The 14,626-nt window shown below is 34.8% G+C and overlaps 1 protein-coding gene across 3 annotated transcripts in view; it reads right to left on the bottom strand.

Moving 5' to 3' along the window:
- The window catches only part of NPRL2 (NPR2 like, GATOR1 complex subunit), a 1,906,629-nt gene that overhangs the window by 1,672,462 nt on the left and 219,541 nt on the right, over positions 1–14,626 (bottom strand). For all 3 annotated transcript variants that reach the window (XM_044078165.1, XM_044078164.1, XM_044078163.1), the window contains exon 4: positions 4,707–4,815. In XM_044078165.1, coding sequence (XP_043934100.1) covers positions 4,707–4,815 — 109 coding nt within the window. The remainder of the gene's footprint in view (positions 1–4,706; positions 4,816–14,626) is intronic.

Genomic DNA, 14,626 nt, shown 5'->3' with positions numbered 1-14,626 from the left:
AATCATTACACCAAAATGGAAGATATTATTAAAACCCTTGAACTAATATATTCTCAGACCTATGGAGAACAATTATCAATATCCTCAAAAGAAGACAGAGCATGTTTTCTCCAAAAACTCAACTTTCCGAAATTAAACCTAAAACAGGAAAAATTAACTGAACATATCTCTATTAGTGAAATAACTACAGCAATTCAACAAATGAAATCACATAAAGCTCCAGGCCCAGAAGGCCTTACGTTTGAATTTTACAAAACTTTCGCCCACATATTAGCTCAACTACTGTTCCATACACTGAATTATATAATAAACAATAAAATGAATGAGTTGCACTTTAATGCATCTAAAACAGTCTCAAAGAATAAGCTGACCCAAAAAACCCCGATAGTCATAGACCTCTCTCACTGTTAAACAATGACCCCAAAATATTAACATCCATACTTGCAAACAGACTGAATAACCCACTAGACAAAATTATTTCCCCTGAACATTCTGGTTTTACAACATCTAGACAAATGAGTGATAATACACTAACTCTCAATACACTAATCTCTTATACTAATCATTAATTCAAACATATATGCATTAGTTATCGATGCTTATAAAGCCTTTGATAGAGTAAATATAGAATTTCTACTCCAAACGTTACCTTATTTTAATATACCCCAAAAGTTTATCCAAATTCTACAAATATTTAATAACCCCTATACATCTCTATACATTAACAAAACCTGGTCAAAAAGAATTTTAATTAAAAATGTAACCAGTCAAGGATGCCCTCTATCTCCTATACTTTTTAATTTATACCTAGAACCACTCTTCCTAAGTATTAAACAAAATCTTTACTTTAACCCCACAGCAATATATAATGCCAACATTTTCCTATCAGCCTTTGCTGATGATTTGAATATTTACTGTACCACGCCAATCTCAGACATAAATAAAATACTACTGGCTATGGAACACTTCTCAAAGATATCAAACTACAAACTAAATCTTAAAAAAACTAGCATATTTTCTTTAAAAACCCCTAAACCAGTCTCACTCTTACCTCTGGTAGGTAAATTAAAAACAAACGAAGTAATTAACTAGCTAGGCATTACTTTCTCCACAAACAATAAAGATTTCTACTTAAATAATATAATGCAAAAATGGCAGAATATTATTTTGGACCTAAATAGATGGAAAAATCTAAAATTACCATTTATGGCCAAAGTCTCTGTAATCAAAATGAATGTGCTACCCAGATTATTTTATATATTTATGACTACTCAACTAAACATACCCAATACATTTTTTAAACAAATTCATACTTTGTTTGCAAAATTCATATGGGAACCAAAAAAAAAAAAACAATTTCATATGAAAAACTCATGATCCCAAAATATAAAGGTGGCTTAGACCTTCCCAATTTCGAGATATATTATCTAATTATAAATTCTAACAGAGTATTGCGAACAGCTGAATACAACCCAAAGAACAATGACTGGTCCCCACTGTGGCTTACAATATACCAAAGACACACCAAAAACCTGGATATCAACTCCAAAGCCCTACCATTCATAAATACAAATTTATTAAAATCATGCAAAATAATAGAACCCCTGAAACACTCTATATCAATAACACAAAAACTCTTTAAATATTTAAATCTTGCACAGACTATGATGATATTACAACCACTGGACAAAAATCCCAACCTTAAAATAAACAACCAAACCCTAAACCTGAACTCCTTTCCTCGATTAATTAATACAACCATCCAAGACATATACCCACATTTAAACTGCCCATTACAAGAAATGAGGAACCAATTGAATCTCCCCAAATCTTATATAGTAATTTTAAGGCAAATTAAAGAACTATGTACTAGTTATCTCCAAAACTACAATATAACCAACAATGATATAATAACCTGTAATTTACTCTGTAAAAACATCCTCTCATCTAAGAAATACAGCACTAATACATATAAATTAATAAGACATCAAATTCCACAAAGATATAGTTGTTTCAGACTACTGGAGAAAGATTAATTCTACCACTGATAACCAACAACTGAACCAAGCAATTAACCTAACAATTAAATCTATACCTCTTAAAAAACTAGCATTCACACAACTTATGATTTATAATAACGCATATTTTACTCCCGCCATTTTATATAAATTCGACCTTAAGAAATCCCCATTCTGTTCTCACTTTAAAGACCAAACAGCTGATATATTACATCTATTCTGGAGCTGTAAGTGTATATTTAAACTTTGGAACTCCCTTAAAACGTCAACTACAATAAAAGGGCTATCAGACATCTACTCTCACCTGGGAATTTACTCTCCTACATATCTTAAACAATATTCCTAAAGCACAAGCAGTTGCACTGAACATTTTCCTTTTAATGAAACTTTATATAGCAACCAATTGGCTTAACGCAATTAACATCTCTTGGAAGAGTTTTAAAATAATGGCGACTAAACACCTATTAGCCAAAAAAATTTTATTCGACAAGGAGAATAAAAACAATAAGATTAGGAAATTATGGGAACAAGTCTTTATTATTATTCTTGCTTAACTTACCACAAATAACCAGACAACTACGATTAAGAGGTCCTAAATTAATTAATACCCATGATCCATGTAAGTTTTAATTTCTCTTCTTTCCCTTCTCTAATTTAGATTTCTATCCACAACTCTTACTGAATTGTAACACACTTTTTTTCTGAATACTGAAAGCATCTATGTATATAGTGTAAATATTACTTTTAGTTTGTTTAATCTCTTTTAGTATTAACCTCAATGTATAAGAACTGTCTTATTGTAAATATGTGAGACCTCTTGTATTTTGTTTGCTATTCTGTATTGATGAAAAGAATAAATAAAAATTACTGAAAAAAAAAAAGAAATCAAATTAAAGAAAAGGTGAGAATTATCCTTATTATATGTTCATAAACTGTTTTATTTGCAGGCAGCTGCCAATTAGGATAAAAAGAATTCAGTTTCAATCCATTTTAGAGAGTACTAAACACTGAATGAATCTTCCTGACATATTCTGGAAGTTTCAATATCTGTATGTATCTTCTTTTAGAGGCGAAATCATATGTAAATTGTCAAATGTAAATCTCTGCTATAGTATTAATCATTTAATTAAAATGAATACACTGAGGACACGAGCCTGAAGACTGCAAAAGAGAGCCCTTGTGGTCAGTAAGAATGTTGAGGACAAAATGTTGGAATGAAAGCCTGTTTTCTCTTCCCTAGATGAGGCAAGATAAAGATTACCTAAACTCCTTTGTTCTGGAACCTTCACTGGTACCATTGTAGCTCTCAATTGCTGTAGTTTGACATTAGACAAAAGCTGGTCTTGCAATCTGAAATTGGATAAAGGTTGGCCTCAGAAAGGGACCAACATAATTTTCAAGGTTTTTTCAGCTGAAATCCTTATAATCTATAGGAGGAAGTATCAGAACAGGGAAACTAGTTCTAGAATAGGAGGCTTAAGTTACTTATAATGTCATAGCTACTGGCACTTCCACCCAAAAAAAACTGTGGGTAAAGAGTTCCTTGACTTGCTAAATTATTCTTAGAACATCCCATTTGGCCTTGCATCAGTATCATTGAAGGTGCATGCACACGTTCATATTCTGAAGCCACAATATCAGTAGGGGATCCCCGGCCACTGTAAAGTATGAATTTATAACCCTTGACTTAGGAGTCAGATGAGATAAAGTGCTAGCTTCAAAAAATATTTGTTGAAGGCAGAACAGATTCTGAAGCTCTATGGATCAAAACCTTCCACATATTGATAAAACAAGCTTCCTTGAATTATCTGTCAAATGTTTCCAAGATGTTTTTCTCTACTGATCTGAGACAATGTTCCCCTCAAGAAAGAATCTGATGTTTTCAGTATTCAAAGTTAAGTAGTCAACTCTGAACTTGTTATAGGATTCATAATTATAGGCAAAATAAACAATGGCAATAACAATATTTAAAGGTTATTTTCCTAACACAAGAAAGTACAATGATGTAGGTAACTTACTGTAATGCCAGATGTTGCAGTATTCTATACTAGTGGGACTTTACCACTACATGTCTCATCCATCCAGTCTTCAAGAGCTCGGGCTTCCTCCCCCAAATGAGTGATGTACATCTACCCTTCAGCACATTTGATCACAGTGGTATAAGAGTGATATGTGCTCATGCCATTTTGGAATTTTCTTCCTGCAGTTTAAATACATCAAATATCCCAGATTTAAAGCTTAGGTAGTTTATTACCTTGTGGAAATCCTTCCTAGTTTTGAACTCCTGGTTTTGCACTGATGTCTCTGTCTTTGTTGGGGGAGGGGTTCCTACTTATCAAGAAAAAAAAGGCAAGTGTGGTTTTAGATAGCAGATCCCCATTACAGATTTCCATGCTAATTGTGGGTTTTTTTTTGTCAGTCTGTGTCAGTGCCTAACCAGTATGAGACCCACACTGTATCCTCACACGGAATAGGTCACCACTACTTTTACCATTTCTAGCCAGGAGAAATGACTAAGGTGGGTAAACCCATGATTTACTGCTAAAGAGACCTTCTGTGTAGAAGATGCAGGCACAGCAATGTGAAACAATACACTTGCAAAACAGCTGGCCTATGAATAATCATGAAATGTCCATTACCAGTGCCAATCATTTATATATCAAAGAAACTGATGAATAATATACAAACCTATTGGCAGAGTGCATTCCCCCTTTGCATTCAACTCCTCTAGTAAGATGGTCATCATGGGAATGAGTTTCTGCTTGCTTTCTTCATTTGATATAAAACCACTCTCCAACTGCAAAACAACAATTTACCATTACAAGAGGTTGGGACATACAGACTGAACAACTGCCATTTAGTTACATTTATTTTTGATGGATTCTAGTCTGAGATCCCTTACTCATTTGTCTAGTTTTCCACTTATCCTGTATGACACTGCCAACTCTCCAGAAGTTTTCTGGACAGTCCAGAATTAAGGGACACTGTCACTGGACAATGAAGACCACAAGAATATGTCTGATTGCACACAGTAATATCGTATGACAGTCCCTTCAAGGGGAGGTTAATGTACACTTCTATTCTGCACACATTTTGCTTTCACATGCATGTCCAGAATTTTTGACATGAAAAGTTGGCAACCCTAGAAGCTCACCCAAGATAAGATCAAATCAATTTTTCACTCCTCACTGTCCCTCAACGAAGCTCTATTTCTTCATACCCCAAATTATCCACTTTGCTTCACAAATAATATTACGAGTGTCATACAGTACTTCCAGAATATACTTCACAACTACTTTATTATTATTTTTCTTGCCATTTAGTCTGGTAAGATGCCTTGAACACACACCTGTTTCTCAAGATATGAGCTCTGAACCCAAGTGGCTATCTTGCACGTAATATGAATGTAAAAGTGTGACTGTCTCCCGTCTGGATTTTAGTAAGTCGTTTTCCAGTTGTGCACTTGCTTTGCTTTGTTTACAAAGTTAAAATTTTCAAATTTCTAATTTTGCAAAGTTTTGAGTTTCTGCCTAACATACAAGGCCATGTCAAACTCAAAGTTGTTGGACATGCTACACTTAAAGAAATCCCAATCCCTCCAAGCCACACGCTCAAGGGATCTTAACCTTGTCATCACGATGAATAGAACATGCTGGAGGGATAGGTTCCTGACCCAGAGACTCCCCATACTCTGGAAAAGGATGCCCATACATGTCAGGCAAAGCACCTCAATGGCCCTCTTCAAGAGGAACCTTGACGACTGGATGGGAGATAGGAAATTCATCTCGGGGATCACATCAGTAGCCCTGCTAGACAAGGGTCCAAGAAAGTAAATATTTGTGGGAAGCAATAACCAGGGAATCGTTCTGGCTAGGCTTGTATAGGCACTGGGGCTGATAGCCTAGTACCTACCTATGAACCTATAATAAATAGAAACAGACATGAAAATAGACTTCATATCCTGGCAAAGAAAATTATTTTTGCAATTTAATGAAGAAAAAGAAAAACAAGAACATGTGCTGCATGTAACAAATTCATGTAAATCTAAACCCTTCCCAGAGTTCAACAGGCTAATTAACAGTTGAGAATGTTGATGAGAACAACATTATAAAGTTTCTATACATAATAAAACAAAATCACATATACATACTTTCAAAATTAAAACATACCACACCAACAAACATTTAAGAAACGGTCTGAAAAATAGAGAAACAGGAACTGATCTTAGAGTGGTGATGTTTTGGGTTATGTCCATGATGCTGGAAACTAGAGAATTACTTTGGAAGGCAAGTGCTTAAAATGTATACCCACCATACCAATTTCAGGGCAGTAAACACTGCCTACACAACCATGTCAACATCACAAACTAAATCTAAAAATGCAGCATTTAGAAATTAATGGTAGCAATGACATCCGTATTCCCCTCTGTAGTCAAGCCAAAATGTAAATTCAGTTTTGAACAGTTCTGATGTTTAGCCTACCGTGACTTTTATGGCTCAGTCTCTTCTGTGTGCTTTGCTGTCTACACAATACATTTTGTCTAAAATTAACAAACCCAAACATGTCTAGAACAAGACCCTTAGACCATGAAACATGCATGCCAGGTATAAGGATGTGACACTGAAAAAGTGAACTGGGAAGGTGTTTCCCTACCTGGAGTTGCACAGATCTCTGCCACTACTCCTAATCCTTACACTAAGAAATGCAAAATTCCATTGGATGGAGTAGAGTGACTTACAAACCAAATGGTTGTTCTTAGCCAAGGGCCTGGAACAGTATGTTTAAAATGGCTTACCAAAAGCAATAAGCCAACTACCCTGATATTCCTGCTAGTCCCCTTCAATCCCCAAAAACATACTGGCACATTTCAACAAGTGATGACAACCCCAAAATCCACGTAACTCCAACTGTTGTTTTCTCTAGAATCTCCAAACTTTAACAGCAAGTAGTATCCTCATTATTTAATCCAGCAATAAACCAGTGCATCCTTTCAACCCCAGCACCAGAAGAAAAGAGCCATCTGCTACCCAGACACTATTCGATCATTGATCATAGCTTTTAGCTTCTACTTCTCTCAACTTACTGGCAGCAAATGGTGCTCTTATTCTGCCTCAATAAAGACGTTAGTAAATGTAGGATGCTACCTTCCTCCCCACATAAAAAGGAGCACTGACTATCCTTTCATTTGCTCTGTTTGCAATGAGAGTATCATGCCTACCCTATTTCTACTGAAGTGACAAGAAGAGTCTTCCACACAGCCTGTCCAAGCTGTCAGTGGTCATCTTCCTCCAATCAATACACACACACTTGTATGTCATTGATAAAACTCAAATCTCTTGATGATGACAGACTTCCTCCTCTAGCCTTAAATGTGGATTTACAGTCAGTCTCCCTAAACGCCACTCCCAAGCTGCTTATAAAACATATCAGTGAGCAGTATGCACCACTAGACCACCCACTGCATATTTCTCTTGCCCTTGTACACCATGGCAGACATCCAAAGTCCACGACTCAGTGGTAACATGTTCCATACTGATTCTGAATAGCACATCATAAACAGTGCACTGACTGTCTGCTAAGGTACACTGTGATGAACACCTGTCATGATGCTGCTTTTATTTGGTCCCTCATATCCCCTTCCACAGACCACCCTGCAACAGTCTGCTGGATTGTTAGTATTACATTACAGACCATGTAATTTCAGGAATCTAACCCTTAAATCAAGTCTGAAAAAAGTACATCAGAATAATGGCTGACATTTCTTCACTGTTTTGGTCTCTCTTGTTATACAAGTGTAACACAGATGAACAAAATATACTGAAAAATTCCAGACTGACAAATACTTTTATGTTTAGGTTCTTCAAATTAAATGTATTTACAATTATTTTCCATATCCTGGAAAATGCACATTTTCATTATTGATAGACAGTATGTAGTGCAGAAGACTGCAATGTACTTCAGCAGAAAATTGCAAAAGCTCAGACAAGCTTTTCGTTGCCCTTACATTCCTCTTTCTTACAAGTTATAATCATATACCAGAGTAAACAGCTAAAGCCCTTTTGAGGTTTTATACTTTTTATCTGAACTTGACTATATTAATTTATTTAATTTGTTAAGTGTAGCAGAACACTGATCTTTAATGATCTTTTCAGATTCAAGTCTCACATTACACAGAAGAAACATTGCCTAAACTGTTATACACAATTATGCATCTAAGCTATATGTAGTAGTTAATCTGGTAGCACAAAAGCAAAAACACAGCAGATGTTGTTCTTATACACCACTCTGCAATAAAGACATATGGAACTGAGATTCATTAACACAATACAAGCATAATTATGCCATGCAAGGCCATTTTGCACTGTGTAATCTAACGTTCTGATAAACAGCTAGCGGAATGGAATGCAAATAAAAATCTCTCCAGTGTGAGACATCATGTCACCAGCTTATGTCCGATTCAAGGAGAAAAAAAAAAACAGCTCTAACTAAACTTAGATGTTCACTGCTGTAAAACAACAATGTGCCTTTGAACACTGCAAATGAAGGAATGTGTCCATTGTCCTTATTAAAGCCATTTTTCTGATAATAAATACATTTCTAACTCATTGTCTTTACAGAACCTACAAGTGCAAGCAATCAAGTGTTGTTTATTAATCTTTGTATACAGGGTCATGGGTAAGCACAAGCCTAGCTGCCCTTGCAGACCATTTAGAAACTGGCTTCACTCATCCCATGGTCAATAATTATATATTACTCTAAGCTTTAGTCTTACATTTTCTGTTTCCCATCTGTAGATTCAAGTTGTGCTTGATGAACTGTTTTAGAGACTCTGTCCCAGAACCTGTCCCTACAAACCTTTCTGCTGATATTGCAGAAGACATTTATACTCCTAGACTAAGTATTTCGTCCATGTATGAGGACTGAGATCTAAATTTTGTTTATAAGTTTATTTTATGCAAGACCTATAATAATGTATTACAATATGTAGCTGACTTGCAGGCATTACTAATTGTGCTAACTACTTAGATATGAATCTGCATCAACACACTACAGTCACTATGCTTAATACTACATATCAGCAGGCAGTCATGTGTGAAATGCTGCTGTCCTGTGCTCCTTCACTGGAAAGGAGGGTTACAGGAAAGGAGCAGTGAACAGGTTTGCCCAACAACTTCAACTAATATATTTTATTTAATGAATGTGTCTGTTTATATTAATTGCTGGGCAGCAGTTTATAGTATTCCACAGACTAGATGACTGCATATGATTTAGATTTGTATGCTTTGCAGACTTAATTACTTACAGATAATTTTAAATACACAGTAAAAAAAAAAACGACAAAGGTACCAAAAAATTCTTAGAGTAGTCCAAGGCACCCAGGAAACAAACTCAGCCACTGACATAAGAATAATTCCAACTTTATTCAGCCAAGGAAGTACAAAATAAACACCATAAACGCTCTTTATACAGTACATTTTTGTTAAAACCTTTGTCAGATGTGGACTGCATGTAATAAAAATCCTTTTATACCTTTAGGTCCCATCATTTAAATTAACTAAAACTCAAAGTTTAAAAATACAGTGAAAATTGAATATTCAAGACTACTTTTCCTAACAACATACTGATACAACACATTGATCCTAAAACATATTGACAGATGTTAAAACATGTTAAAAAACATATATAATTTCTTAAAACTTCAAACCCAATTTATAAATAGCTTGAATAGAATAAATAAGTAAATAAATCCATTCTTATTAAAACTACATATAAAATGCATGAATTGACAATAATAACTTGCATTTGCGCTCCCTCTAGTGATCTTTTTTGAGTACTACATGTGGCGGTTTTAACGAACGTACTGTATAAGGAGTGTTTATGGGGTTTATTTTTTACTTCCTTGGCTGAATAAAGTTGGAATTATTATTATTATCAGTGGCTGGGTTTGTTTCCTGGGTGCCTTGGACTACTTACAGATAATATAACGAATTTGAATTTACTGTACATTTTCACAACATTGGATTACAGCTGTTAGTCTGTAATGCAGCTTCTGGTGTCAGAATAGATAATATTAAAGTAAATGAGATCTATATGTTTTGCATACTTAACTTCAGATTTAAAGTTAGTGAACAAAATTGGGACAGACATTTTAAGCCATGCTACTTTAGGCTTACAGTTTTAGATGTTAAATGTTCATTATGTTCAATATTCAAACTTTATAGGGTTTCAAAGTGTTTGCCCCTAGGAAATTAAGATTATCATTTCTGTCATCCAACTAATTATCAAGGTCCCTTTTAAAGGCTTGCAAACTATTCAATTTGCTTTTTGTATAGAGATAGCATTCCACCAAATAGCCAGATCTACAATGAAATGACTTACTATACTGTGTAGTTTTAAAGCTAGCAACTTCAACTAGCTTTTGGTTGTTCCTTGTCCCATAAGAGTGATTCATTATTTCTATACCCATTGTGTTACAGACACTCGGTATTTATACTTTTATGGATCAATATAAAGTTACCCCATACCAGTCTATAATTTATAGTAAAAAGAAATGGTGCCTTCAATCATTTAAGTTACATTCTTCACTGCAGACATTTGTTTTGCGAAAAATGCCTGAATTTTCTCTAACCTATTAGTTGTACCACATTGTATGAGCAAAAAGACAGGAAATACTCAATATTTAGCCTTGTTGATTTATAAAATGGGAGTAATATATTTGCATCTCTTAACTATTGCACACAACAAAATCCCTTATAACACATTAATATCTTCTAATCATTTTTATCAAATTTGGTTTAAATGACAGTTGTTTATCAAACCTAATACCTAGATCTGTAACCTGGTAACTTCCTTCTAGTGTGTTATTCAGTACATATTAGTAACTAGGGTTACAGTTTCCAAAATGTACTACTTTGGATGTTCTTACATGAACTTCCATGCCCTTCTTCTTAGACCAAATATCCTGAAAGTTAAAAAAAACTCTGCATATTACGGTGCTCTCTTAGGTTTGCCACTTTTTTTGAAACACGTTTATTGAATTATCACTTGCGACATAGGCAAACTTACATTTTACATAAAAGCATTCAAACCATGTTAACAAGATCACATTTGCAAACATTACAGAATATATAGCAATATATGGGATGTATAATCTAAGCAACATTTGATATATATATATATATATATATATATATATATATATATATGTATATATATCTATATACACACACACACACACACACACACACACATCTATATTTGGGATCCGTCAGTATATTCAAAGTTTCACTACTTCGAACCCCACTTCACCAAGTCCACTTTTTCGAAGTAGTGAAACTTTGAACATGGACTTTGGTAGTCACACTACAGCACAGAATGGGAATATTCCCTTTTACCCACTGTAGTGCGATCTCGGAGTTGGTATATTTAAGTAGGGGGGGTGGGGGGCTTGACCCCCTGCAAAAACATGTTTTAGTGTTTTTTTTTTTTTTTTTGGGTAGCACGGGGAACTAGACTTCAGTAAAAGTGTACTTTCATTTAAGTAGACTTTCGCTGAAGTGTAGGGTCTACTGCTCTATTTCGAAAAAGTGTATTTTCGATGTAAAGCAGTAGACCCTTGGTGTATATATATATATATATATATATATATATATATATATATATCTGGATAACTGGATGGGGAACAGAAAATACACCCCTGGGATTCCACCTATGTCCCTGCTGGACAATGGCATAGGATGCTGACTTGTTTGAACATACGCCAAATTCTTGGCTAGGCTTGTAAGGGCCTCAGGGCCAATAGCCTAGTAACTTCCTAGGATCCTACATATATATCTTATGATCGTAGCATGGGGTGTCAGTATCTAATGCTTTAGCAAAGTCCAGATAAACCACACTCACAGAACAACCTTTAATCTAAGGCTTCCCAAAACTGGCTGGGTGAAATTAGACTTGTTAGGCATGAACTTCCTTCAGTATTTCCATACTGGAGTATGTTGAAATTATCCAGTGAAGAGTCTAACAAATTCACAAAGTGCCCACTCATAACATTTATCTAGTAAACATGTCAGACCTATGGGATAAGTATCAAACGATGCAAAACTCCCCCTTTGAACACACCAGGGATATAACCCATTCTTAGAGGCTACTGGAATAAGTACTGGAGATGTGGAACTATAGGCTTGATAATATTTTTAAGATAGAAACCATTTAGAACATCAGGGTTAGCTGCCATGTTAGGTTTTATGATCTTAATAACCTTTTCCATTAATATTCCAGTTATCATAAAGGGCATTCATCAAGGATGTATTTATACTGTCCCATACTGACAGAATTTATGTTTTTTTGTCAGTGCTGTAAATTTGTCATCAAAAATGTTGGTCAGTAATTGTGACTCAAGCATAAGAATGTTATTCACTTTCACACTGTTGTTCTTTCTGCTATGATTACTATAATTTCTCAAGTCTTTAAAAGTGATTTTTTTTGTTCTTTACATATTTAGTTTATGATTAACATACTAGTTTCCTATATTTTACTCAAGCAGTTAAATATTTTGTCTTATTGTTCACATTAGGACTCATTTTATAAATTTTACAAAGATAGCTTTTTTTTTTTTTTGCTTTATCCAGAGTTTTGTCCAACATGAGGCTCAAGTGCGTTTTATCATTTGCAAACAGTGCATGTCTAGATAACATTTTTTCCAAACAGTAATACATTCCAATTCTGCCCTATAACATTCCATCCCATTCTGATACAATTACTAAACTGGCTAACCACCTTGTCAAGAACATATACATATTTAGGGGCTGGGATAACATAATATAGTAAGAGTTTAAAACCAATGTTACTACACTTTTTATGTCATTTTCAAAAGCACACATCAGTGTTTTCCCCCACATCATTTAAATCAACCATAACTATCACTGCATTGTATCTTTTTATTTTAGAAAAAAAAGTTTCCACGGTTTTCCTTACAGCACCCATTCTACATCCACTTTAATAACTGTTTGCTGTTTACACAAGGTAACATTTTTAATGCTCCTCAATGAATCACCTATAATCCAAATCCCATTGCCATTATAATAATTAATGTTTTCCCTTGTTGGTAACGTTTCCACATTCATGACAGTAATTACCTCATTTGGTTGATATGTTATATGGGATGGACACAGTGGCACTGACAAAAAGGCAAGAGGTAGAGCTGGATGTAGCAGAGTTAAAGATGTTAAGATTTGCACTGGGTGTGACGAGGGTGGACAGGATTAGGAATAAGTATATTAGAGGGTTAGCCCAGGTTGGAAGGTTTGGAGACAAAGCCAAAGAGGCAAGATTGCGTTGGTTTGGACATGTTCTGAGGAGGGATGCTGAGTATATTGGGAAAAAGATGCTAAGGATGAAGCTGCCAGGTAACCAGAACAGAGGAAGGCCTAAGATAAGGTTTATGGATATGGTGAGAGGACCATGCAGGTGGTTGGTGTGACAGCAAGATGCAGAGGACAGGAAGAAATGGAAACAGATCTGCTGTGGCAACCCCTAACGGGAACAGCCAAAAGAAGATGATTATGATGATGATGGTTGATATTAAATCAGATATTAGAAAAACCTTCTCTTGTTCACGTCTTTCTACTTCACTTGCTCGCCATTACAGAACTCCCTCACATGCTCTTCTTTTTTCCTTAAAGCTTTGACATTCTACATTTAGATTTTCAGAAACTTCATTATGACATGGTCTCTTATTACTGAAAACTACCTGCTTCTCATTAATTATACTTTCCACTACTGATTTTAAATCTGGATTTTGTTGTTTGTTTATATTATTGCTATCAGGATCACTATTACATCTATTTGATTACCTGTGTCTTCAGATATCTGGTTTTGAAACAAATTTTGAGTTGTTAACAGAGAATAAAAATCATCAGTTTGAATCCCCAATATCTGTAGCTACCCTACAGTACTGATCATATGAACAGTTTGCATCTCCTTATGCTTCATTATTTTACCACTGAAAACAAATGTTCATGGTTACTATAGCCCTCGAAGTGTCAAATTCACTCCGTTGAGTGACTTCAAAAGAGGCCTTGAATTTTAAACAAAGTAAATTATCTGAATCACATTTTATTATACTATCTTAATATTGCCTGCCCTGTTTACACTGGGTCAGAAATGTTCATTCTGTTAAATCGATTAGATAGAACTTATTTCCTCCATTCTAATTAGAATCAATCTTAACAAATGCTAATAATAAAAGTCTCATTCCCCTATGCTCCTCGTTACCTCATACGGCTACTAGCCTGAATGGACACTCCATGCTCGTGGCCACTCAACTGCATTTCTTTTACAATGCATGCCCCACTTTAATGTGCAGGAAAGTTATTAAAAAAAAAAGTAAGTTAAATGGCTAGATAGCAATTAAAAAACATGTTTTCTGTCCTATCTTTTACTGAGTTAATACAAACAAGCAGCATGGCTCTTCTCTTGCTAACACTTGCTTCATTTTAGTTCTTTTACAGATTTTTACTCTTTTAATTTTTGAAGTAACCTAAGCCTATTTTTTTAGCTTTATTTCTTCAAATTCCAATGTTTAGAAACATAAGTGCACTGCTTTAGCT

The sequence above is a fragment of the Protopterus annectens genome, chromosome 7.part0 (assembly GCF_019279795.1).
Source record: "Protopterus annectens isolate FY-2018-M chromosome 7.part0, PAN1.0, whole genome shotgun sequence".
Classification (NCBI taxonomy): domain Eukaryota; kingdom Metazoa; phylum Chordata; order Ceratodontiformes; family Protopteridae; genus Protopterus; species Protopterus annectens.
Note: the sequence above shows the minus strand (reverse complement) of the source record. Positions and strands in the feature narration are given on the sequence as shown.